General features: G+C 46.0%; 1 protein-coding gene across 1 annotated transcript in view; it reads left to right on the top strand.

The window, feature by feature from the left end:
• The window catches only part of LOC147734826 (snaclec subunit B-like), a 102,163-nt gene that overhangs the window by 18,785 nt on the left and 55,388 nt on the right, over positions 1-27,990 (top strand). Inside the window, exons 2-4 of the mRNA XM_086953643.1 lie at positions 6,439-6,486; positions 15,631-15,764; positions 17,707-17,847. Of these exons, the coding sequence (XP_086809769.1) occupies positions 6,444-6,486; positions 15,631-15,764; positions 17,707-17,847 (318 nt within the window). The 5' untranslated portion in view covers positions 6,439-6,443. The remainder of the gene's footprint in view (positions 1-6,438; positions 6,487-15,630; positions 15,765-17,706; positions 17,848-27,990) is intronic.

Genomic DNA, 27,990 nt, shown 5'->3' with positions numbered 1-27,990 from the left:
CACTCTTTACCCCTTACATATTCCCACGTTTACGGTTTCGGACTCCAGCTTTCCAGCTGTAGCCATAACCCCCTTCCACGCCACAGTAGAAGGATGCAACTAGCCACGTGCTCGGCCGCAAGACCGGGCGCGGGCAGCATCTGCCGAAACCGCAGCTAGGCTACTCCATCCATCTGCTAAGCGCACCACACACTAGGCCGACAATCGGTGAGGCCCTACTGCTCACCGAGGCTGTCCCTCGTCAGGTCTACGGCAATCTGCGCATGCACACCACTGGCCCCCCATTCCACTAACACACCCTCAGTGTACACTGCACCGCTCATAGGGTTTTGGTGCCATGCATGCAGGATGGACATGAGGCAGCGCAGCCACAAAAAAATGGGACACGCCGATACGAACTGTTCTGTTTTGTTTGCAGAGTTAACGGTTTACTTATAGAAAAAATGCAAAATAAGACGTCATTTACAGAAATAATTGTGTGCTGAACAAGAGTGATATGACCAAAATACCTGAAGACTAGCTCGCTGGAGACAAGTAAGGTGCAGCAGAGCACCTTCCCCTGTAAACCTTTACCCTCACGATCCACCGCCTTGTTGCAGCCGGCCCGCAGGGTTGTAGGCTTTGCTATATGTACTGCACTTTTGAACAATAATAAACGTCTTTAAAAAAAAAAAAAAAATGAAGGACAATTGTGGTATTGTAGCCACTGCATAATACAGCACAGAAGAATCTGTCAACAGTTTTTAACAGATGTGACATTGCATCAGCATAACCCTGGGAGGGTATTTTACAAAATATAAATTATTAGTATGGAGATACACCACCTGTATTACATAACAGTATATTTTCTGTTTGGGATATACCTTGCAAACTACGCATTAGATAGCGAGAAGAGAATGTTTGTGTGTGTGTGTGTGTGTTTTGCTATGTTTGTGTCTGTCAGAATAATTTTGTGCAAGCCATGATAATGCATTGGAGTGACCAATATAGGCAGAATAAACAAAAACTGTATGCAAAATCTACACCAGTGTGTTTCACAAATAGGAAAATAGTTGTGCAACATCATATTACCCCCAGGTCCCTCCTGTCCTCATCCCATTCATTACAAAGTGGAGATATTCATCTCCAGACAGAAAAAAAGAACAGAGGAATGCTGGAACCTAACCACAGCCCATCACACTGAAAATACATAAGCAATACTTATCCAACATTCCGCCTGTTCTTTTTTCTGGCTGTCGACAGGATTGAGACGAGGTGCTGGGGTTGCTCCTGCTGGGATGGAGTGGCATTTCCTCTTCCTCTCCCTGTCCGGCTGCTTGGCTATGTGGACAGGGAGTCTGCTGATCTGCTTCCCAGCCTGCCGGACTTGTTGGGAGGCTTGGTAGTTCCCAACTGGCTCTTACATCCTCGCCGGCCCTTTGCGGATGGTGTGCTGGCCTCTCAGTTCCTTCCGGATTGCTGGGGGTGTCTTCCTGTGGCATGGCTGGGTAGAAGACCCACCACAATTGCTGGTTCCCCTTCCTTCCTCTCTAGCGGGAGCTTTGGGCTGGCTGATGGTGGAAGGGGGGGCTTTGCTCCTCTCACCCGCTCACCCAGGGTGAATGCCACATCACAGTCGCTTTTTTCTACCCTCTTCATTGGGAGCTCCTTGCTCCTTACACCGGTGGGGCTGCTTCCTCCTGCCCTGGCGTGGTTCCTGGTGGTACGCCATTAGTCTGGCTGGAGGGGGTTTGTCCTGGCTCCCGCCCCCCCAGGTGTGTGCCGCCTGTCATGGCAGTGTCTTCTTCCTCTGTGTGCTGTCCGCTGTCTGCTGCTCTGTGCTGATGCTCCTCCTGCCTTTTTGGTTGCTTAGACGGGCGGTGGTGCTTCCTGGGGTTCCATTTCATCATGCTCTGTTTTTCCTTCCGTTTGATGCTTGTTTGGCCCCATCTTCCACTGGTTTTCCCTTCGTGGATGTGTGGGATAGGTCCTAGTAGTGTGCCTTGGGCTGCCTTGGGGGGGTTTCCTTGTTCCTGTTTCCTGCCACCCCCCAAGTGTGTTCAATGTGGCAGTGGCTGTTTCCACCTTTGCCATCATTTTGCCTCGGTGCTCCTTTTGCGTGCTGTTTGTTGCCTCGTGGGACGGGGGGCTTGTTCTGTTTCTACCGGCCTGCCTCACCTGTGTGTGTGTCACATGGCAGTTTTGGCCATTTTTCTCCTGTGCTCGTTGGGGTTGTCCACCTGTGCTTCTGGCAGGAGTTCCTATTCCTGGCTGTGTCTGTTCTGGTTGGGTGTCCTCCTGGGCCTGCTGGTTGCTGTAATGTTTGGCATCTTCTCTCTTGTTTTTGGGACTGATGATACGGGTTCCTGGCTCGTCCCGGCTTCCCTTGCTTCTCCTGAGCCACGATTCCTCTTGTGGGGATCCTCAGTCCTCCCTGCTTTGTTGCTCTTCTGGTTTTTGTTGGCACCCTTGGCCCTGGCTTAGTTCTTTTCCCCTTTGGTGCATCTGCCTTGTTCTGGCCGGTTGCTCCCTGGCTGGGTGCCTGCCTGAATTTCCGGGGACTGTGGGGTTGTGCCCCTATGCCCTTTTGGGCCCTATTCTTGCCTGTCGCTTGTGGTGTTTATGTTGGCTGCCTGGGGCTGTTGCTCTCTAGTGGGTCAGGCGTGGGTAATGGGTGGTGTGGTTCTGGGGCTCCTGTCCATGAGGTTGTGGGTCTGTTCTTGGGTCTCTGGCCCCTCTTTTTGCCTGGTTTTGGGCTGTGTCTATGCTGCCTGTCCTCCCGTATTCTTTCCTGGTTTATGAGTGTTGTGCTGGTTTGGGTCTGGTCCTTCCCTGTTTGCATGTCCGCCTGGGTTGCCTCTGCCTGCAGTGTTTGTTCCTCCTGCGGTGGCACGTTTGGGTGTGTTTTTTTTTGTTGCACCCTCCATTACACTGGCTGGGTTTCCCTGTTAGTCCTTGATCTGCTCTGGTCTTGGTCCTTTTTGGTGAGTCGGTGCTGTTTGGTAGCCTGCGTGTGCTGGTTTGGGTGGTCCAGGGGTCTGGGCCTCTGCTGCCAGCTGTTCTCCTCTGCACTCTGGCGTTCAGCGGGTTCCGGCCTGGTTGTTTCCTGGTTGGGGGACTCCCGGGCCTGCGGCAATGCCGCACTGTCGCCTTGCTCTCTTCTACTCTTATTGGGTTTTGGCTTCTGGCTGGGCTGTGGTCTCTGGCTGGCTTGGTCTCCGCCTGTGGGTGGCTGTTCCATCGGTGGTTGTGTCCTGCTCCTTGCGGGGTGAGTTAATCCTGCCCCTTGTGGCCTTGCCCCTCGTTTCGGGCTGCGCAGGTCTTTTGCCTGGTCAGCCACTACGGTCTGCCCTGTGTACCCCCTCTTTTTTTGGGCCCGCTATCGTTGGCGGTGTCTTTCGTTCTGTTCCCCTCCCCCGTCTTCTGTCGCGAGTGCAGTCGCTGGGTGTTTGTCTGGCCCTTTTGGTGCATGCCTGCCTGGCTGCTAGTTTCCCAGGGCTTGCTGCTGTGGTTTGGGGGGGGGGGTGGCGTGGGGCTTGTGCCTCTTGCTGCTCTAGCCCTCCCTGGCCTTGGCTTTTCCTGTGCCCTGCTGGGGCCTTCCCTGTTTTGGGTCTTCGCCAGAAGTGGGTTTAGCCGCCGGGTCATTCTGTTTGTGCGGGTTGCTTGGCTTCTGCCCTGGCTTCCGCCTGCTTGGCACTCTGCTGCCTTGGTTCTGCCCTGGGGATTGCTCCTCTGCTCCGGCCCTCCCGTGATGTGGTTGTGCCATGGAGTTTGAGGCTATGGGTGGTCTGCTTGGCATCCGTCCCGTCTTCTGTTGCCTCTCTGGCTTGGCTGGTATTGGCCTCCTCTTGTGGGTTGGGGGTTTCAGGGTTGCGGGCGTTGGCCCTTTCACGCCCCTTCTGGGCCTGTGAAGGATCCCAGTTGTTGGTCCCTGGTCATTTGCTGGCCTTTATGTTATTTGGTTGGATGTCTGTCTGGTCTCCTTTGGGGTTGTTCTCGCCTGCCCTAGCTGCTCGGGCGTTTCGTGTAGGCCCTGGTACGATGTAGGGCCTTGTTCTCTGTGGGGCATTTGGCCTCTTGGGTTTTTTGACTCTGGATCTTCCCCTGCCCTTTTTGGTTTGGCTGTGGTCTGGCTGACATGTTCTCCTTCTTGGTCTTTCGATATTTTGGTGGCTGGTTCTGTTGGGTGCTTGGCCTGCTCCCTTCTGGCTCTGTGAGCCTTGTGGGGAGGCGTTCCGGGGGTTATGTTCTTGTTTCCCCTGCTTCTTGTTTGTGTCTTGGCCTTGGCTGGCTCTTTTCTTGATCCTGGGCTCTCGCTTTGGCTTCACCTTCCTGGCTGGGTGCCTGGTGGTTGTCACGTGGCGGATCGTGTGGGTGGTGCTGGCCTTTCTTTCCTAGGGCCTGGTCCTTCTCTGTGGGTTTTCGGTGGCTTTGTCCTCTGGGCTCTCTGGGAGCCGGATCATTCAGATTGGAGGGCTGGCGCATGGCCAGTGCTTCCCCCCTTCCGGGTGTTGGTCTACATGGTCCTGCCTTTTGTTGGTCCTTGGGGTTGGGCCTTTGCCCTGTTGAATGGCCCTGGCCTCTTTCTTTTTTACCTTCTCCAGTGTGGCTGTCTTTTGGTGTTGGGGTTTGTCCTCTGGTTGCCATTTTTTTCCCTTCATGCCCGGTTGCATCGGGGGCTGTGGGGCCTACCTCTCTTCCCCTTGTCTTTTTGGGGTTGCTTGTGTGTCCATTTGGCGGTCTGGGATTCCCTTCTGCTCTTGCTGGGGTCGCTCTGTGTCTGTACTGCTGCAGGGTCCTGTGTGCCTTCCAGGTTGTGCTCGGCTTGTCAGCCCTTTTGTCCAGTGGGTGCCTTTGGTCTTGTCCTGTTGAGGCTTCGCCTTCTCTGGTCCACTGGGTTCTTGAGTGTTGGTTGCTTTGGTGCCTGTTTCCCTTATGGGGCTTTGCCTTTTTGGGTCTCTGTGGGGTGCCTCCTTGTCAGCTTTTTCCTGGTCGACTTTTTGCCATGCTCCCCTATGCTTGGCAGTTTGCGGTTTCCCTTGGGTTGGCCTGGGTGTCATGTTTCCCATTTTTCTGGTTGACTGCCTCCTTGCTGTCTCTGTTGCCTTCTGTTTTCCTTGGTTCTAGTTTCCGGTCTTTGGTTGTGTCCCTGCTGGCCTGTTCTGGCTGGTGAACAACCTTTACAACGCAACTTTTACCACGCAGTGCCTTTACAAAGCGGTATTTACAATGCAAACCATTACAACGCATTGCGCTGGGGGGCGCTCTAGGATAGGGAATACATTTAATTTACTATCCAACACCTTCCCTAGTGTCCACGGGGACTGGTGTTGGAATAGTAAATTAAACTTTTCACTATCCAGCACCCCAAAGCGCTATGCGTTGTAATGGTTTGCGATGTAAAAACCGCATTGTAAAGGCATGTGTGGTAAAAGCATGCGTTGTAATGTCATACATCCGTTCTGGCTTGCTGGCCAGTTGGGGCGCTGGGGTCTCCTATTGTATTTGGGGAAAGCTTCCCTGCTATAGTGGGGTGCTTTCCTGTCTGGGTGCTCTGCCTGTTGTTTCCTGCTGTTCCCCCTATGCTCCCTTGGTTGCTGCCTTTGGTGTGGTTTCCAGGGTATGATTGGGGTTTTGGAAGGCCGAGTTTTCAGCTTTGGTATTCTCCACTTTGTCATAAATGGGACAAGGACAGGAGGGACCAGGGGGTAATGCTCTATTACTTACCGGTAATCCTCATTACTCCTGGTCCCATTGTCTTCTTCCCATTAATTACGCCCGCCATCCCTCCCTGACAACCGGCCTTCCTGTTGGGGACTTAGTAGTTCAGACGGAATGCTGAGTAAGTACTGCCATAGTACGCCCAGTGGGAAGCACTGGGGTTAGAGTACCTGCATTCCTCTGTCCTTTTCAACTGTCAGGAGATTATCTCCAATTTGTAATGAATGGAACGAGGACAAAGGGAGCAGGAGTAATGAAGATTATCGGTAAGTAATAGAGCATTCACACCCTACTATGTAATGATGATATCATCCAGCAGGCAGATACCTACAATGCAATGTTGTGTGAAGAAAATCATGGTTTAGCATCGCTTAAAGGCAGGCGAGTGGTATCTGGCATCACATTTGAATGTGATGCATACAGCCGAGTGTCCAGGGTTCAATTCTGCACCAGGTGTATTTTTTCTGAAAATGAATTGCATTCGTCTTTCCAACTGTTGGTGCCTAATTTGGATAACTTTAGTTAATCTGAATTAATATGGAAACCTTTGGATGTTTGCACTATTCCTGCCATGTCACTCCCCCCCCCCCTGGTACTTATGTATGGTGCAAAACCTGAACGTTAATCATTTTTATCATTCGTGTCGCTTAGCATCACTTTGCATAATGTGAGCATGTGTGCAAAAATGTAAATCTGTCATAACATAATTTTACTTTATTTGTGTTTTCTGCAACTAAGAAATCATGAGAAAACTGTGCCTGCTGCTACTTTTCCTGACTGATGGAGGTTTGTAATGTATATAAATATCTTTATTTTAATGTTTTAAATGTTTGATGAATATTGATTCAGATGTTCAAACAGCACTAAGTCTTGGCACAAGAACTACACATCAGATGACAGTGTACACATGGAGAAAGCAGTTGAGTAAACACAGATGACACCGTGCTCTTGTTTGCTGGGCGTTCAAAGAAAGTTTCAGAAAGATTAAACAAGATTATTCTGCAAATATTACTTTAGAATTAGAATACGAATTACAACTTCCCTCAGGGCATTTTATCGTAGGATTTCCCATGTTCAAATGAATTGACAACAAAATGGCATCAACTAAGATTGTGGACGTTTTTTTCAGCCCTGTCCAAGGACTATGGAAACATTTCCAAACTCTTTGTAGTTTGCTTAAGTATTTTCTTCGGAGAACTGATGACTGAATGAGTGATGTTCACCACTATTTAACCTACTTATATCCTTATTCAGTGTAAAAGATGAACGTTTCCATGGAGATGTTCTTTAAAAGAGTACAGCTAATGGTCGCCTTTTCGTGGAAGATGTTCTTTACAGAGAACAGCTTACGTTCTTCTGATCTGCAGTGCATCATACTTGAAAAAAACACCATGAATTAAGTGTATGGCCATATATTGTCTGATGCGGTGGAACTTTCATAAAAATACACCTGGAAGCAAACAACCTAATTGACACTACTCGGCCCGGATTTCGCTACAACAACAGCACCAAGGTCGCCTTGATAACCGCAACAGACAACATCAGATCCATCCTCGACCATGGTAAGACAGCAGCCCTGATCCTCCTCAAGCTTGTAGCAGCCTTTGACACAGTATCCCACCACACCCTCATCACCAGACTCCACCACATCGGCATCACGGGAAACGCACTCAAGTGGATCACCTCTTCCTGCACACAGACATTCCACCTACTGCCTTTCACCTCCGAACCCAAGAGCATCATCTGTAGAGCTCCCCAAGGATCCTCCCTCAGCCCCACCCTTTTCAATGCCTGCATGATTCCTTTAGCCAACATCACCCACCCCCACGGATTCACATCATCTCATATGCTGACGACACCCAACTCATTCACTCCTTCACGGAAGACACCGTCACCAACAGATTCAACTTCCAGAACACCATGATCAACGTCGCCAACTGGATGACATCCACCTGCCTGAAGCTGAACACTGACAAGACGGATGCACTCAATTTTTAGAATGAACACCTCCCCAAGGGACAACACATGGTGGCCCACTACATTTGGACCCTCGCCCACCCCTACCAACTATGCCGGCAACCTCAGCATCATCAAAGACAGCGATCTCAACATGAAGTGTTGGTCAAAGCAGTAACTTTCTCCTGTTCTACACCTTTTGCATGCTTCATAAAATCTTCAGGTGGATCCCACCCAGCACCAGAAAAACGGTGACCAAAGCCCTTGTCATCAGCCGACTGGACTACAGAAATACACTCTATGCTGGATCCACCACCTGCCTCTTCAAATAACTATGGACCATATAGAACACCTCAGCCAGACTCCTCTTTAACCTCCCCAAAAGGGCCAGCATCACCCCACAACTCAGAAACCTCCACTGGCTCCCCGTCCAGAAGAGATGACATTTCAAACTGCTGACTCATGCCTACATGGCCCTCCACACTGCTGGACCCACCTACATCAACCACCAAATGACCTTCCACCAGACAAATCTGATCCGCCTCCCTTCAACTCACACATATCCCTTGCATCCGGCAGAGCAGCAGTGGAGGTCGTTCTTTCTTCTACCTAGCCGCAAAGTCCTGGAATAACCTCCCACTCTATCTCCTTACCTCCCTTTCATTCGCCGACTTCAGGAAGGGACTCAAGACCTGGCTCTTTGACTAAGGCTCACCACTCCTTAGCGCCTGGATCCCCGCCTGCGATGATAAGCTGCACTATAAAGACGTTTGGGAACATTAGTGATAAGCTGTAAAGTTATATAAAGCCCTGAGCTTTGAGGTTAACCTTAGGTAGATTCTGTGTTAGAACCCCTACACTGGCAGTCCTCAAAAGGTGAGAGTTAGGAGAACCAACTTGGTCCAAGCCAACTAAAGAGGAACAGCCCGGGTGATCAGAGGGGCATAATATGGTGCAGATGGCAGTAACTGGAGGGATGGCTCAAAATGCAGGCTATGGGAGCTAGGGTAAAGGAAAGAATGACTCTCCCAGGTGGCATATGAAAAAGTAGGACATTGGGACAGTTTGACTTGTCAGCAGGTCCTTGTTAAACTCTGCCAGCCATCTTGATCTTGTTTCACTCAAATTGTTGTTGTTATTCACTTTAGGAACTGTTTCCCTAGTAAATTGAATACAATATTTTACAGATAATCCACTTAGCTCTTGATGATAAAGGACTCTTCTACACTTTCCAAATAAAATGTGTGTCCTACATTCTACCTTTCACATTATTTCTTTATGGTAAATTCTGACTGAGTGTCAAGAACAGTCCCATTTTAGGGGAAAGTCTGGGATAAGTCTTTTCCCTAAATGTGCAGCATACCAGACAGCTGGGTAAAGGGTATAATCTTGTGATTTTGAATAGGTATGGATTCTAACTGTGGAATTGCTGGTTTCAGGATAAAAGTCACTGAAAATCATGACTACTGTCTGTGCGAGATTACATTGAAGTATTCAGTGGTACACCTCCTAATGGACTGTCCACTTTTTATGTCCCGTGTTAATAAAGTAAGTGTAAGTATATATGAGAGGATGCAATGCTGCACAACTCACTTGGAAATTGTGTTAGGCCTAAGCAGGCAAGATCTTTTTACTAAGGTGTTCTTATTTCCGCCAACCCACTCAGCAGGACAAATGCCTGACTCCATCATCTCCACAAGCAACAACATCTCCATCAGCCACACCACCGGCCACACTAGACTGACCACCACTCCATCCACTTCTCCTTAACCTGACCCACAGTACACCACTACCCCACCACGATCCTCGCAAAAGCTGGAACAAGGTCACTGACGACCAGCTCACCACCTCCCTCAGCAAAACCCCACCACCGACATCCACAGATGCTAACACCTCAGCACACTGTTATATCTCATATTGGTACTCTAAATATATCTCCAGGGAACATCGAACACTTTCCCTACATCAGCTTCCGTCATTTCATATGAACAAGCCTTGTAAGGACATAACTCCAAATAAAGAAAGACTGCCTTATATGGACGTAATGCCTTATAAGGTCTGCAGCCTTTTATGGACTAAACCTTTCACCTAGGTCATGATGAGGGGGGTTCTGCCCGATCGATACTGCTAAGACGTCATCCTTAGCACATATGAATAATTGATGAGTACACTCTCCAGGAGGTACACTTCAACTCTCCCATCGACGCAGAAGGTTTAATCCCCAAACGTCATCCTCATACCGAACAATGGGTAACACACGTACATAGACTGTGTAAATACAGCACCTCTGACTATCAGTAAGCAGGAGGAAAATGAGACTTCAAGGCCGACACATTGACCATTGACGCTGCGGCTCCGGCGTGACATCACTCCAGTTGACCGTGGTCTAACCATCCCTTGTGGGGTGTGTAGCTCAAGTCGAGGACGGAGTCCAACACTCTTTCTATTCAGGTATGGGGGTTCGACTAACTAACTAACGATTCTTGGCTCTTATATTCTAGGCTAATAGGCTATTTGGTTCTTAGGCTCATTAGCTCTTTCGCACCTACTCACATGCTAGGTACACTTAGGTACATCTAGACAGGCATTTTAGGAGTACGCACTTTATTTTGTAAATGCCTTTTCATTTTCATGTATATGTTCATGACTATTGCAAAATGATAGAACAATACTATTCTTTTTTATTCACTGTACTGCTGGTTCTATATCTCTGTAACTGTGGTACAGTCGTAACAGCGCACTTATTCTACATGAAAAGAACTACTGTATAATCAATTCTTGTTGTAACCACATTTGACGGTTTCTTCTCTGTATCTCTCTGAGAACAAAAACAAGCAAGCGATTGGGTTAAAAGTAATATATTGTTTCCACAAGTCTGAGGTTATTGTGTTCTAAAGTTGCACAAACTAATCTCTCTGATAACAGGAGATTCTAGTGGCACTGCGAGCTAACTAATGCAAACTATAGGCTAATATATGCGGTGGGGAGTACAGAGTCGGTCTGCCACTAGACCCACAGTATATGGTATGCATAATCGTCGTAGGTCCTGCATGACAGGGTACTTTTTGAGGCTACATTACAACACAACATCCACCGTTGGTTCTCCAACTGTGCCAACACACTGGATCCCCTCAGGAAACCCTCAGGCAAGTAGGCCTCCAAGAAAGGCAGCCGACTCTCCCACACCCCTTCAAGAGTTTAGGCGTATCTGCAGATGGATCGAGAAAATATGGAGGAGAAGCAAGATCATGGCATACTACGCCGCCTTCAAAACCGCCATCACTGCTCACCACCACCTCATCAGAACAACAAAGAAATCAGCCATGCAGTGATGCATCAATGCCAATGCACACAACAGCAAATAACTCTTCACGTGGTCAAAGAATCCAAAAAACCAAGTACAGAGACAGCAGACATTCCCCCCTTTCAAGACCTTTGTGGGAACCTCATCACCTTCTTCAACAGCAAGAGCAAGGAGGTTTACCACAGCTTTCAAGCCAAAACCCATCCACCCCACCTGCAACCACTGCACCCAAAAGGCTCCAGACCCCAACAGACCTTGCCCAACTGGACCACCCTCACCGCTGATGACACCCTCAGACCCTCACCGCTGATGACACCCTCAGAGTCATGAATAACATCCACTCCGAAGCCCCTTGAGATCGATGCGCTCACCAAATCTTCAACAGAGCCAGAATCTCCATCACACCCTAACTCTGCCGCACCATCAGCTGCTGCATCGAGTCCAGCTACTTCCCTGAAGACTGGAAGCATGCAGGGATAAACCCCCTGCTGAGGTGACCCTCTGTCGGCCCGACAGACCTCAAGAACTACAGACCCATCTATCTGCTCCCCTTCCCACCCAAAGTCATTGAGAAAGCCATCCTGGACCTCTCCGAATTGGGCTACAGAACCAATGACAACCGCTATTCCTCGTCACTACAAAAGACATGTGCACCCTCCTCAACCGAGGCGAGACTTCTGCCCTCATCCTCCCGTAACTCTCAGCCGCCTTTAACACAGAATCCCACCACACCCTCTGTGCAAGACTCCACAACTCCAGCATCCACGACAAAGCCCTAGAATGGATCTGCTCCTTCCTCACCGGCCGAACACAGAGATTCATACTTCCACGAGCAACTTAGAACCCAAGGAAATCAGCTGAAGAGTGCCTCAGGGATCCTCCCTGAACCCCACCTTCTTCAACATCTACATGGGCCGTTTGCAGCCGTTTTCAGAAGCCACAGACTCAACATGATCCCCTACACCAATGACACCCAGCTGATTCTCTCCCTCACTGATCAATCCACAGCAACTTCCAAAACGGGATGAAGGCAGTCACCACCTGGATGAAGGACGGCTGTCTCAAGCTTAACTCAGACAACACCGAAGTCCTAATCGCGGGCCTCTCCCCCTCCACCTAGGATGACTTCTGAAGAAGTGTGCTCAGAGACCCAGGACATCAGTGAATTGTTGCAACCAAAAAACTCACATCAGTACCTAGAACCCCTAACCGACTAGGATCAGTGTCACATTAGCTCTTTGTCCTATAGAAAAGGTACCAATGATTAGACAACCCAGAAAATGCGACATAGGTTACTCTCAGGAATGGTGGGAATCAAGAACATTCTTTCGTTATATTCTCATACCAGTCCACAACATGGGTAAAGAAAGAGATATGATAATGTTTAAAATATTTATTTTAATGTTGTGCTCTAAGATGCAGTATTTTTGCAAGCATAAACAGACATATGATTAAAAATAATACGATCAGCATGGTTACAACTCGATAAAACACAAAATGAGAAATCATATTATAATGATGGTGGGAACAGGTTATGTAGCACCTAGTATGCCACCCTCTCTAGATAGAAACTATAGGCCAGATGTAGGTAGATAAATACCGGTCGCTAACGGCCGAAAATTGATGAATTTCCCATTACCGACCGGTATTAAGCCCTTCCCAATGTAGGAGACTGTAAATAAGGATTCAGTAATTTACCGATTCCTTATTTTAAGGAATCAGTAAAATACTGATTCCTTATTTTAAGGAATCAGTAAAATACTGAATCCTTATTTTAAGGAATCAGTAAATTACCAAATCCTTAAAACATATGTTGGTAGCACTTAAGTGAGTGTATTTTTGCTTATTACCACCAACTACGAGTTGGTGGTAAATACGGAATACCTTCAAAAAAGCAATTATTTGCTTTTCTCAAAGTGCTAGGGCATGTATGTGTGCCACATGTGCCACAGGTTCACACATACATGATTCAGGGGTGTGTGTATGTGTAAAGCACACAGCTACCTCCAACGGAGGTGTCCCAGCGATGTCTGTATACCGCTTAGGAACCCTTCCTGGTTTTTCCCTGTGGAATGTCAACTCCTGGGCACCCCCAAGGTGAAGCCAGGCATCCCAGCGATGTTGGGGCCGTTGTGGAGATTAAGCAAGCTATTGACCAGAGTTGCAGAGTGGGACCCATGATTAGAATAGGCACCGAGGCGAGAATGATCAGGTCCGAGGAAATTGAGCCCAAGACCCGCCAAGGCGGGTATTGAACCCTGGTCCCGGACCAGACCTCTGCATCAGGGTCTTTGTGCCACACTTCTCCACTTGTCAATGTGACACCCTGCCACACACGAATATGCTCCTGCTATTACCGATTCAGTAATACCGAATCGTAATAGTGAATGGCTTCCCATTCATTCCTATGGGCCTTCAGGCCCATAGGAATGAATAGAAAGGTATTCCTTTGTTACCGAATCGGTATTACCGATTTGGTAATAAGGAATATTACAGAATCTGTGAATTTTACCGATTTTTTACCTACATCATATTTACCGATTCCTAAATACCGAATCGGTAAAATTCGGTATTTAGGAATCAGTAAATTGAGATTACGTACATCGGGCACTATGTTTTATCAAATATAGAAGGTCTCTTAGGCTAGTGTGGAGGACCCCATACCTCCAGGATCAGCAAGAGTGAATCACACCAGGATCTGCAAAAGCTCTCTGTCTCTCTGGAAACGGAATTCTTCCAAGTGCCTGAAATCATGCCTACAGTGCAATATTAAAGGCACCAGAATCTCAGTAGACTTCAGCTGTATGTATGTTACATCTAAAACGTGAGCCGATCAACCCAAACAACAGCTACTTTGTTATGATAACCGTGGAGGCTTTAGCACTCATTGTGCAGACTAGGGTCGCAATGTGAGTCTAGGGATGCCGAAAACAAGCGATTCTCATGTGAAGTATTTCACGCAGCCTAACTTACAACAACAGCTATATGCAGCGTTGTGTGCAAAAAGCATCAAAAGGTAAAATGGCGTTTAAACTTCTAATAAGCCTATGCTAACATAGCAATGTGTGCAAACAAGGCCCAGCCCTCACTACACTACACCCACAGACCATGCCCCTCAGCATCATCCTGGACTACTCGTTCTCAATGAACTGCTAAATCAACACTGTTTTGTCCTCCTGCTTACACATGCTCCACCTGCTTTCTTCAAATCGATCTCTACTGAGTCCAGAAAAACGGTCACCCATGTGTTCTTGAGCAGCAGACTCGACTACTGCAATGCACTCTACTCCACCACCACCCAGAAACTCCTAAAGAAGCTTCAGAACATCCAGAATGCCTCCGCCAAAATCTTCCTGAACATCCCACGCCACAGCCACATCACCGGCCATCTGAGAGACCTTTACTGGCTACCCATCAACAAAAGAATTACCTTCAAGCTCCTCATGCACTCCTACAAAGCCCTTCACAACGACAGACATGCATACCTCAACCGCTGCCTCTCCTTCTACACCCCCACCAGACATCCCTGTCCCATCCAACTGGCCTTGGCAACCATTCCACATATCGTTAATAGCATTTCTGAAGGAAGATTCTTCTCCTACCTTGCTGCAAAGACCTGAACTCCTTGCCCCTACACCTCAGCCAATCACCATTGTTGGGGCAATTCAGAAAAGACCTCAAGACCTGGCTCTTGGACTGAACTGCAGATCCACCCTTCCCCCGCAAGTGCCTTGAGATCCTTAACCCGTTCCGTGCTGCTGTCGGCCATTGGCTGACGGGAGCACTACCTCCCTAGTGCTGCCGTCGGCCAATCTCCTACACAGCCCCACCCACCCTTTAGAACACCCGCACCGCGTCAGAAAATCTGCTGCGGTTAAGGCATAAAGGGTGAGTTGTCGTGCTCTACAAAGCCCTGATTGATTTATTTTTATGTTAAATGATGGACTTGACTTTGTATTGATGTTAATATCTCCTAGCTATTGCATGTAGGGCTGGTGATGTCTACTTTGCTGTCATGCACTGTATAAGTGGGATAACAAGGTTTTAATGTTTGTATACTTATTATATTGTTAAATGTTTGTAGAATGTGACTGTTGATTTGTTTTGTTTATTATACTTCTACACAAGTTAATTATTGGAAATAAAATAATTCATTTGATTGAGCTGCATTGAATTGAATTGAATTTGAATTAATTGTATTGCCCCAATATAGCACTTTTGTAATGTATAACCATACACACAAAAGGCAAAGTGCGTTGCTTCTGAAAACTAAGCCGCAGCCTGAAGGAGTACCGTGCCTATTAATTATTCACCTACTGGCACCATCTTATTCACCTACTGGCACCATCAGAATGTGCCTTTGTAATTTATGAACAAATGTGAAGCACACATTTGGACCTGTGTACTGAGTGCAAGCTACCTCTTCAAAAGACTAATTTTCAGTATCATATTTTGGCCTTATAATTTTGATTGGATTCAAAGGAAAATGTCTCCATATTTACATTTTGAGAAATGGTTAGTTTTTAGAGGCAAGGAGCTGCGGGGTTTCATCTTAGACAGATGAGTAGAAATTATGAATGACTATGACTTGCCATGATCAAATCCATTATTGTATAGCACACCCCATTCCTGTACTCACAAATTTCCCTTTTTGGTATCTGTTCTTGCAGCCTTAATTACAGGCAATGAACGTCCAAAAACAAATTGTCTCTGTGTTCAGGGACAGTGTGATGACGGCTGGGTTCAGTATATGAATGCCTGTTACAAGCCAGTTATGGAGAGGATGTTTTGGCCCGACGCGGAGGTAAGAATTCTTGTTATATTGTAAGAAGCGTACATTCTAGTTGGTGGATAAAGGTTTGGGAGCTGCGCAGGTTAGACATGTAAAAAACTTGTGCAGAATGTGTTGTAGCTTAAGTGTGACAACATTCCATCTTCAGTTACTAAAGCAATTATGCATTACTTCCAGTTCTTGGGGTACCTAAAAAGTCAGGTAGTACATGAATAGACTTCTCCACCTGGGCATGTCAATGTGAGCTGTATGAGGTTCTTAATGTCCCACTCTCACATATGTAGTTAGTTTCAATCTCTTTGGTGGTCCTCAATAATATGCAGCAGTGATTCTTACACTTTTGTTTTCTATGGACCCCCAACTTAATTATTACTGGAATCCGGTGACCCCCACTTCATAACTATTCAAATCTGGGGACCCACACTGTGTCATTGATGGAAGCCAGATACCCCGGCCCAATCAATTTGAAGAGTCGAACTGCAAAAATATACTTAAAAATATTAATACAATCATTCTTTAAATGAATTAAGAAATAAAGAAATCTTTTTTTTAATTCACAGACTCCTATAAAAAAATCAGTATTTTGTATTTTAATGGGAATGTTTGAGCTTTTGTTAATTCAATTGAGGTCATCAGCATCCACAATATATTCTGTTTGATGTACTTGCACTGCTTCCACGAATCCATTTGAGGATACCAAATGAATGTTTAGTCTCCAGTTTTCAAATTTTTTCACATTTAAAGAACGTTTTGAACTTTTCAGTTTTAATACAGTGCTTCTATGATTTATATGCATTTTATTATTCTATTAATATTATATAACTTTTTAAGCAGTTGCTGATCCCTTGAGTAGGTGTTGTGGGCCCCAGTAGTCTCTGGACCACAGATTAAGAACAGCTGATTTACAGAATTGAATGATGAATAGTAATTGGAAACTGGGGCTCCTTTTGATCCTCAGTGGGACAAGCCTGAGCACAGGGGGGCAAAGTGTTTGCTGATCACAAATGTGTGCATCTTTCCTTTGCAGGGCATGAAGCTGGCACAGTGTAGACCAATGGATCCTTGGGCTGCAGGCATTAGTAGTGACTTTCTCGAAATGTCCCACAGAACTCTCAAATATTGTTAGCTTGTTCTGGCCAATCATGAAAAGGCCTGCGAGAGCACAATCAATGTCGAGTGTCATTTGAACCAAAATGCCATACTAGGGATGACAGATTATGACCCTATGGCCATTCACTGCCATCTATTTCCTGGTTAGTGGCTAAGGAAGGCCAAGGTGAAGACACCATAGCAAATAAACATGGCCGTTGGGTCCCCGTGAACTTTCTATTCCTGCTGATTTTTTCTTTCTGAGCTCTGGGACTGTAGGTTGCAGATGGCTGGATAGATGGATTCACTCTCTTCTCCGTCCTATGGTGTAATGTGGAGGTGGTTAAAACCTTTGCACCAGAGCCTGCTTCTGTATCTTCCCTGGCGGCTGGGACAGCTTCAGTGCTCACCACTGCCACAGGAATAGTTTGAGTGGGCCAGGCGAAACCATGGCCTATGAACCAAAACCCAATGCATGATTGAAATGTCAGCGATGTGGGAAGGAAAGTCAAAAACACAAATATTTGGTATAAAGGATGTGGGTAAAGTTAACTAACAGAAGCTGTTGAGATGTTTTAAAGAATGGCTGACTGTGCCACCGCATTCTGATGCACTTCTCAGTCTGGCTAATCACATTGCTCTTTCTAGATGACATTTCGTCAGGTGTATCCTCTCATCTCTGTCCTCTCTGTGTTTTTGCAATGCGTGATGAGTCCCTCAGCTGAAATGTCATTGTGCCTTAGTGTGTGGCATCAAACACCAACCCACTGCTTGACACTTAGAAGCTCAGAGCCTGCCCACACAATCACAGACTGCAAACACAATCACCACTCCAACCAACCTAACTCCTTTCTTCTTCTTTAAGGCAGCGTGTGTCGCTCTTGACTCTCACCTGACTTCCGTACATTCCATCGAAGAAAACGAATTTATCTTTAATCTGATGGGGCGACCCCTGAATCATGGGGCAGGACATGCCTATTGGATTGGAGGACATAATTTATTTAAGGTTAGTGAATTAGTACATGTCTGTCTGTCTGTCAACTCCCATGTATCCATTCACCCATCCATAACCATTCCTCTATCAATTCATGGGTCCATACATACTCACATGCATTCATCCATGCACCATGCATACTCACCCACTATATCCATACATGCAACCATGCATCCATAAATTCATCTTGCCATCCATAGCTAACAGTTCATTCCTACCCACGCTATCCATCCAACCAATCCTTTAACCATGCACCTACTCACACTTTCTGAAGGTCTTCTAAATTCCACATACTTCCATTTACGCTCAACCGAGGCATGGATGCCTCCAGCGTTCGATCGACCCATCCATCCATCCATCCCTCCATCCATCCATCCATCCATCCATCCATCCATCCATCCATCCTTCCATCCATCCATCCGTTAGAAGGACGCATTAATTGAAGGCATCTATTGCACGTTTTGAAGGACAAGACTGCATAGAAACCAAACGAGGCATTCTAAAGTGAAAGTGAAAATGTACACCAGCACTTTCCTCACAACAGATGTTAATGCACTCATTAATTTTTTTCATTTTTGCTGTTGTTATTAAGCAGACAGCATTGTTTTGAAAATCCATAATTTATGGCACAAAGTTGCTATAGGAGCACATTTGTTTATCGTAAATCAAGCCAGTAACCTCACTCCTTTAACTTATGCATTCACACAATGGAAATGTTACATTGCATTTTTTAACATTTAATGTAGCGAATAAACAGGTGGGTCATGTTCCAATTTGATATTTAAATTTGAATTTGGTGGGACTCGTGGTCCCAGGGTGCATCGCGCTGCTCTTCACACCGCCCAAGTGCCCAAAGTGCTTTCATCTGCTGCTGCAGGGGGAGGCGTTGTGACCGCGCTATAAATCGCCGCCTTTCCCCATGCAGCGCGGAGCCCTTTCCTATTCTTTTGCTGTTGGAGGAACTGACCTGCCTGGTCACCAGACGCCCGTCACACGCTTCCTTAATCCCTGGTGGGACTCGTGGTCCCAGGGTGCATCGCGCTGCTCCTCACACCGACCAAGTGCCCAAAGTGCTTTCAGCTGCTGCTGCAGGGGGAGGCATTGTGACCGTGCTATAAAGCGCCACCTTCCTCCACGCGGGACGCATGCAGGCAGCGCCGGGAGAAGCCCGGGACAAGGGCGGGCCGTCCTAGGCCATCTGAGGCCGAAGGAGGCCGGGCTGGTGCCACACCTCTTACCTCTGAACTTTGGATTTCGCCCTGTATTATTGAATTTATTTATTTATTTATTTATTTATTGCTATTTGTAAAGCGCGACATATACCCATAGGCGTCTTGGCGCTGGTTGTTTGCAGAGGTCTAGCTGAAATTAAAGTTCTCTGAATTTACCCTGTAAAGTTATTGAGTAAACAGCCACGTTTTGAGTCTCCTGCGAAATTGGAGCAGCGTTGGGCAAATTCTAATGTCTAGCGGGAGAGTGTTCCACAGTTTTGGTGCTGCGACCGTAAAACGACGGTCGCCCCAAGATACTGTTTTGACACGTGGAATCACTAAGAGATTGCTGTTGGAGGACCTGAGTTGACGGGAAGGCTGATATGGTATCAGTTGCTCACTCAATGAGTGTGGGCCTTGTCCGTTAAGTGTCTTATAGACAATACATAGTGACCTGAATTTGATCCGGTTCTGGATCGTCAGCCAGTGAAGTCGCGAGATGGCATCTGAAGTGGACACATATTTAGGGATTCCAAAAACCAGGCGAGCCGCGGCATTTTGCACTGACTGTAATTTTCTCAAAACTCTGGTTTGTGTGTTCAGAAATAGGCTTGTTACAGTAATCCAGTGATGATAAAACCAGGGAGCTAACTAAGGTTTTAATAGCCGCCACTGGAAGGTAAGGACTGATTTTTTTGATCATGCGAAGTTTATAGTGGGCTGTGGAAGCCACTTTATTTGCATGGTCCATGAAATTGAGGCCATCATCAAAGATGACACCCAAATTTCTTACCTTGGGGACTGGTTTGGGGATAGCTCCAAAACTAGCTAGCCACCATTGGGCTGACCAGTTCGGTGAGAGAGGGCCAAATATCACAACTTCAGTTTTTTCTGAATTAAGTTTCAGGCAATTAGTTGCCATCCAGTCTCCTATCTCCGTCATTCCCCTCTGAAAGCGTTGGGCCACTTCTAGTCCGTCTCCCTTTATGGCCAGAACCAATTGCGTGTCGTCCGCATATGAGGTAAGGCCCATCCCATGTGCTTTGATGACATTAGCAAGGTCCGACACGTAGATGTTAAATAGTGTCGGACTCAGGGATGAGCCTTGAGGTACCCCACATGGCAGCGTCAGCTTAGCAGATTGGTAAGATCCTAGGGTGACGGCCTGAGTTCTCTCAGAAAGGAAAGTTGCCAGGAGTTCCTTGGCTGTGTGGCAAATGCCCATCTTCTCGACATGATCGACCAAGATCTTGTGGTTGACCGTGTCGAAAGCTGCTGAGAGGTCTAGCAGTACCAGTACTGCCGTTCCGCCAAGATCTCTAATTCGGCGCACATCATCGGCGGCTTTAATTAAAGCCGTTTCTGTCCCATGATGTTTCCGAAATCCGAACTGGGTATCGTTCAGTAAACTATGCCTCTCAATATATTCTGATAATTGAATATTCATGGCCTTTTCCACCACTTTGGCCAGAAAAGGCAAGCTGGCAATTGGCCGATAATTTTTTAACTCAGTCTTGTCTGCTCCTGGTTTCTTCAAGAGAGGTTTGAGCAGTGTAGTTTTTAAGGACTGAGGATAGTTTCCTGAATACAGTATGGAGTTACATACCTGTGTCAGGACCGGTATTATTGAGTCCATCACTGGAGGGAGGACCGAAAATGGGCAAGGGTCTAGTATGGATCCTGACTTAATAGTTGAGACAATACTCAATATTTGGTCATCCGTTATTGGTTTAAAACTGGGAAAGATTGGAGTTTGGGATTTTCTCGAGGTAGAAGGCACTGTTTTGGTATGTAAAATATTAGTTGATTTGAGGGAAAAAGCCTGGTAGATGTCATCTACTTTAGAAAAGAAGAAATTTGCCAATGCATCACACAAGGTTTGGGATGGTGGTGGTGTTAAGTCTTGGATATGGCCTGAAAGGGATTTAGTGATTTCATAAAGTTTTCAGCTTGAATTTTTTGCTTGCTCTATTTGGTCTGAGTAGAAGGATTTTTTTGCAGCTATAATCATACTTTTGTAGACGGCTAGAGATTCTTTGTAGCGTGTCCTACCTACCTGATCATAATTCTTCCTCCATAGCCTTTCAAAATATCTATTTTGTTGTTTTTGTGTTTTTAGTTCATCTGTGTACCATGGTGCCGTAGGAGCAGATCTATTCTTTGAAATTGTCTTAGTAGGAACGAGGAGATTTATGGCTTGACTCAGCCAGTCATAGTACAGCTGTGTTGCTACAGCTGAATCATCAGGTATACTCGGGCGGGTAGTATCGAGCTGTTTTATCAGATCGGGCTGTTTGATATTATGCCAGGCTTTAATGGGGCCCTGATGAGTCATTGTGATTGCCTTGTGTGCAGGGTTAATTATGGTCATGGTACAGAGTACTACATAATGATCTGTCCAGGTCATCGGTAGGATATTCGAAATCTGTAGACCTTGGGCATTAGAAAAGTTCCCATCTAAAATATGTCCAGCCTGGTGGGTGGGTGAGGTGATCAGTTGTGTGAGTCCTATGTTCTGCATATCTGAGATGAGAGTTAAGGTATCTCTGTCGTTTTTGACATCTAGATGAAAGTTCAGATCGCCCAGCACTGTGATAGGATTCTCTAGTGCCAGGGTTTCTAGTATTGAACTTAAGTTGGCCAGAAAGGCAGACTTGGCTCCTGGAGGTCTATATAGAAGTCGTCCCTTAAAGTTGTATAGGGGAGTGAGTTTTATTGAATATCGAAGGGCTTCGCAGGAGGTGTCTGGGATATGTGAGATCATGACCTCGAATTTGTCTCTAGCTATAATGGCAAGTCCGCCTCCCCTTTTTATAGGTCTATCTTGTCTGTAGGATTTGTAACCAGCCGGAGTTGCTATAACCAGATCTGGTTCGGATGAGTCATCAGTCCATGTCTCTGTTATGAAGAGAATGTCTAACTTGAAATCAGTTATTAAATCAGCTATTTCGTGACTATGTTTAACTAGATACCTTGAATTAATGAGGGCTAGATTTACCTTTGTATGAGTATGTGGTTTAGGGCGGGATCTATCCCAATTGTTAGATGTTGTATACTGACAGTGCGAGCAACTATGATCGGATGTCTTAGCATTGTTGGTGAGATCTAATAATGTGCAGGCCGGGTCTATGGGTGATCTGGAGCTGATCAAGGATGCTTTAGTATAGACCAGTTGGTGATTTATGGGAGTCGGACCAGGGGTCTGGGCCCGCGGCGTGGAACCGGCGCGGACGGGCGCAGACGGGCTTGCCTTTGGCGCGCCTTCGGCGCGCACGCTGCGCCCGCCCGCTGCGCGGACGGGATGTGCCAGTTCTTATAATCATGATTGGGCGGGAAAAATGGGAGGGTTCGACCAGCTCGACCGCTAACCCTACCTCCGCAATATGGCGGCTAAGGAGAGTCGGGTGAGGTCCCAGCGTCTGTATCCAGTCGCGGTGCAATCGGCCAGCTAATTGGGGCAGCCTCGGTGCGAAGCAACTCTCGCGCCGAGGTATTGGTAATTTTTAAAAGCTTACAATTAAAATATATACAATGTTAAAACACGTGAATAATAGTCAATCACGCGTTAGTGTTCCGTTTTGCAATTTACAAAGGTAAAGCAGAGATTCCCCCGGCTTCCGCCTCAGGGGTGAAAATACAAACAATATGGTATGCTGGAAGGAGATCCTTAAGTATCCTGAGAAGGGGGAGGGCTCGACCAGCTCGACCGCTAACCCTACCTCCGCAATATGGCGGCCAAGGAGAGTCGGGTGAGGTCCAGCGTCTGTATCCAGTCGCGGTGCAATCGGCCAGCTAATTGGGGCAGCCTCGGTGCGAAGCAACTCTCGCGCCGAGGTATTGGTAATTTTTAAAAGCTTACAAATAAAATATATACAATGTTAAAAAACGTGAATAATAGTCAACCACGCATTAGTGTTCCGTTTTGCAATTTACAAAGGCAAATCAGAGATTCCCCCGGCTTCCGCCTCAGGGGTGAAAATACAAACAATATGGTATGCTGGAAGGAGATCCTTAAGTAGCCTGAGAAGGGGGAGGGCTCGACCAGCTTGACCGCTAACCCTACCTCCGCAATATGGCGGCCAAGGAGAGTCGGGTGAGGTCCCAGCGTCTGTATCCAGTCGCGGTGCAATCGGCCAGCTAATTGGTGCAGCCTCGGTGCGAAGCAACTCTCGCGCCGAGGTATTGGTAATTTTTAAAAGCTTACAATTAAAATATATACAATGTTAAAACACGTGAATAATAGTCAATCACGCGTTAGTGTTCCGTTTTGCAATTTACAAAGGTAAAGCAGAGATTCCCCCGGCTTCCGCCTCAGGGGTGAAGGTACTGTGACTCTTTGCAAAAGTCCTTGTCGAACTGTCCCTTTTGTGGTTCTATTGTACTTTGTGATGGCCCCATTAATTCTTCCCCCTCGGTCTCAAGGGAAATGTGCTTGTGCAAAGAAGCGTATACTACCCAATACTACCCCTCCCTCACCTGCACTCCCTACAGCTATAGACCTAATGCTCCAAAAAGCGATTGGTGTGGTAACCTCCAAAATCGAATTGACATAACAACGCCTTTCTATCACACCTGATTGCTTTCCAACAGCGTCACCCAATTTAGTTGATCCAACAAGTTCATATGAATTCATTGGATCCCAGAATCTGCCTTCAGTTATTAGCGTTTCTATGTCTCCACCGGCTACAGACTCTAAGTTAGAAGATTCCTCTTTACCCGCTGCCCACAACCCTAAGAAAAGGACTAAGGGCAAAAATCGGGGCCCCAGATCTAGAAAACCTAGGGGAGGGGGGTTGTAAGTGGCACTGATAAGTCATGTAAAATTAGTGTGGGCCAGGCTAATGATAGTGAGCCCCAGTTGGCTCATAACTACCCCCCCTGGGCCCAGGCATTGATGGCCGATCTCCTAGCCCAGTGTAGATTGATGATAAGGGAAGAGTTTCACCCCATTCTCCAACATTTACAGAATTATTCACTTCCTAGAAGTCCAGTACAATTGCACCATACTAAGGAAGTAATCACCAATGCTGATGATAATTTATCCAATGTGGGGCCTCTAAAAATCCAGGCTGCATCCACAAGTCTGAGTTCACTACCACCTAAACCACCAAATAAACAGGGGTTCCAACTCTCTACATCCAGCAACATAACTGCCACTGGAAAGTCTTCTTCAGGTCCTGGCCCCACTCGATTGACACCAGCACCAGGCTCCCAGGGTGCTATCCCCAAATTGCTAAAGCCATCCATTGGGCTAAAAGAAATTCTGACTTAAATCTAACTGATGGGGATTCAAATGCTTTGCCCCTTGATGAGGGCAATGTTGTGGGTGGCAATGGTTTAATTCGTCAACCCTTTCTTCCCACAATTAATCTGCCACCTCAGGCTGTCCCCTATGTGATAGTTTTAGCAGGAATTCCGGAACTTAAGGAAGCTCACAAAGAATCCCAGCTAGAACTACGTAATAAGATTCTGTTCTGGCTAGCGAAGAACAAGCAGTTCCTGTATGATAAGGCAGAAGAGATCCTGATGGTTAGGAGGGTCGCATGGGGGGGTTCTACTTGGAAGTCCATAGATGGAGACTGTGTAATCATTAACTTCAGGCAACCAGAAACCACCCAAAGAATAATGTTGCACGCCTCACCCCTCACCAATCAATCTCTGTCTATCAGAGCCCTTACCCTTGATTTTTTCTATCCTGGCCCAGGGAGGGTTGGCTTTTTCCAGCCCACTAATTATTTTAATCAACTGGCCCAGAACTCCCTCAACACACCAACTTCCTGGCATGCAAACTTGCCTCTTTTTTTTGGTTTTCCTGTTTCAAATCGTGTTGCTCCCCTGGAGGACGTTGGCTGACTGAGAGGGCAGGTTAGTTCTGATATTCCTGCCTTTCAACCCAGGTCATGTCCAGCAACGTTTATCCAAGATTCACTCCATGGAAAGCTAGGTCTAGATGCCAATATTATAGGTGGGGATCCCTTAGCTAGCCTTGACCATCTAGAGTCAGGTTCCTCTGATGGTCACCTACAACCAGTTTCTCAACCAAGGGGCTGCCTGGAGGTGGTAGTCAGTAATGTTGAAATTGATACTAATGATAGTTTTTTGCTTGAGCAACCTTTAGCAACTGGGATGGAACCTGGTAGCAATGGTGGGGTGAAATTTTTTGTCAACAAAATTTCTATTTTGTCCTGGAAAGTTGCAGGGCTCTCTAATAAAATGCACAGCCCTGATTGGGGAGGTTTTATAGACAAATTTGACATCTGCCTCCTGTAAGAGACTTGGGCCAGAGAAAATGCCCATAGGGTAGGTATTTTGTCTGGAAACACTTTGGCCTCGTCGGGTGAGAGAGGAAGACCTTTTGGGGGCATGACTATCCTTGTAGGCTCCAATTTGGGTTGTATGAATATCGGCAGACAGAGGTATTCTATTCATGAATAACTTTTCCAGCAGCAAATGCTGTGACACGCGAGTTCCACTATTAAAAAATAGAGGATTCTCCAGAGGAATACGCCCCTTTCGAGGACGTTGAAATTCCACTAACATACCAAGAGCACGAGCTCTGGTTTAAAGGTGCCCTGAAACATCAAAATCACATTACAAGGCTCGGTCCGCTAGGTAGACCAGGAGCCACATGGCCAGTTCTAGCCAGCTACACACTACATCCAGACATTGAAAAAATGTCAGACAGAGAACTCTTAGTTAAACTAAAAGAATTAACAAAAGCATATAGAGAATTAGTTTAATTGACAATTGACAGTACAACGATCCGCCAAAAATTGAAAGAAACAGATATAGCAGAACAACCTTTTGAACTTGCCAGAATAATTGAAAAATCCTATGAAGAATTAGGTAGAGATAGTTTGGGTGGGAAACCACTAAAACCACAACTAACTGAAAATCCTGAAAAAACCTTTATCAAAAATAATCTCAATACTCCAAAAAAGAAGTGGGAGGGTAATGAACAAACTACTCCCAGAGAAAAACATTTTCAGACTAGAGGAAGGTCTCCCCATCGAAGAGATAGATCTCCAGAACGGGGGGGGCAAGTCTCCACAGCGGGAGCCCTCTGAAAAAAGATACAACATTAAAAATAGGAATAATTTGAGAAAACCTGACAGATATCAAGATTTTGATACACGTCCCTCTCAATCTTTTCAGACTTCCTCACAGAAATCGGAAAGAAGAGGACGGTCAGAACATAAAGAAGAGCACGCAAAGTCCAAGGGCAAGGAACCCGTTCATCAAAGTAAAAAATTACAATTTCCAAAGAAGAAGGTAGCTAGTATTAAAATAAAACATGCAGAGGATTCTGAGGACAAAACTGAAAAACAGAGAGTGGGCCCAGACAATGCTAGACAGCGCAGCAGAAGTGACCATAGCTCGCTTGATCCTGATGAATCTTCTGGAGACAGTGGACACGAATGAATACATTCAAGTGGAAACTGCAGACACCAGAGTTAGCGTGCCCCATAAATTATGTGAAATAACATTATGTATAGAGGGGGACAAAAATTGGAAAATAAGAGGTCTCTTTTGGGAGAACTTATCAAAAGGATATGATATCCTTCTAGCAGAGAAAGACTGGCTACCAGAGTTTGTCAGGGAGTGCCCACATGGCGAAGAAATGATTATGCCTGCCTTCTCAAATCGCATTCCAATTCATAAAAAATACACATATGCTAGAAAATGGGCAGTAGCCCAAGCCCCTGCATTATATAAAATTCATGTAGGATGGGATGAGGATTCCCCTCACCATAAAATCCAGTTAAAAACATCAACCTACTGCACAAAGGCAGTATCCTGTTAAGCAAGAAGCTAAAAAACAAGTCAGAGAGATCTTAGATCAACTTGAATATCAGGGGGCGATTGAAACATGCACCTCACAAATGAACAATCCTTTGTTTCCTGTCTCCAAACCAGACAATTCATATCATCTAGTTTTGGATTACAGACGCCTAAACACTTGTTGCAAAACATTTGCAGTACACAATTCACACAGTGCAGCACTAAAGAATAACATTGTGCGTAAAAAATAAAATAAAAAAACATTAGACATTTCAAATTTCTGTCAAAACATAGCACCAGAAAGCAGGTATTTGACCGCTTTCTCAAGTATGGGGACACAAAGCAATTTTGTCGTCTCCCACAGGGATTCAAGAATAGCCCAGGATTATTTTCAGCCAGGGTAACAGAGTTACCACAACTGTATGATGATGAGGCATTATCTTATGTCGACGACATCTATCTTACAGGCAATGACCTGGAGACATACTTGAAAAGAGTGAACACCATCATACTTGGGTTCGCATCTGAAGGGTACAAATTCAACTTTAAAAATTCAAGAATTGCCCACCTGTCTGTCCTATTTTTAGGATATGAATTATCAAGTGAAGGCAAAAGCCTAGCAGACAACTTCTTAGAGAAGTGTGCAGTACTCCAAGCTCCAAAACGCTGAAAAACTTACAATCAATTCTAGGTTTCCTGAATTTCGGAAGAACATACATTCTAAATCATACAGAGAGGGTTAAACCTCTCTATGAATTAAAAAAAACCTGATTTCAAACCAATTAATTGGACTCAGAAACACACAGAAATTTTATGAATATTACAAACAGATTTGTTAAGTAAAACAAAACTGCAAACACGCGCAAACGAACGCAACCTTGTAATCCGAGTCATCCCAGGGAGATGCAGATTCACATACCTGACCTCTAATGAGGGAGAAATGGTACCAATAGCTTACAAATCACACTTCTACACACAAGCTGAAATGAAATTCAGTTCTACTGAAAAAATTCTAACTGCGGTTCAAACAGCTGTAGGAAAAGAAAAACCCCTAGCTCATGGGAAGAGGATAGTTGTTTTAACAGCAGTATCAGCCCTTGAAGCAGTAACAAGACAGAGCATTACAAATGCTAGGGCATTAGATCCAAAATGGATACAATGG

Source organism: Lissotriton vulgaris, chromosome 1_2 (genome assembly GCF_964263255.1).
Source record: "Lissotriton vulgaris chromosome 1_2, aLisVul1.2, whole genome shotgun sequence".
Lineage (NCBI taxonomy): Eukaryota > Metazoa > Chordata > Amphibia > Caudata > Salamandridae > Lissotriton > Lissotriton vulgaris.
The sequence above is the reverse complement of the archived record's forward strand: the minus strand, read 5'-3'. Positions and strand labels throughout refer to the sequence as shown.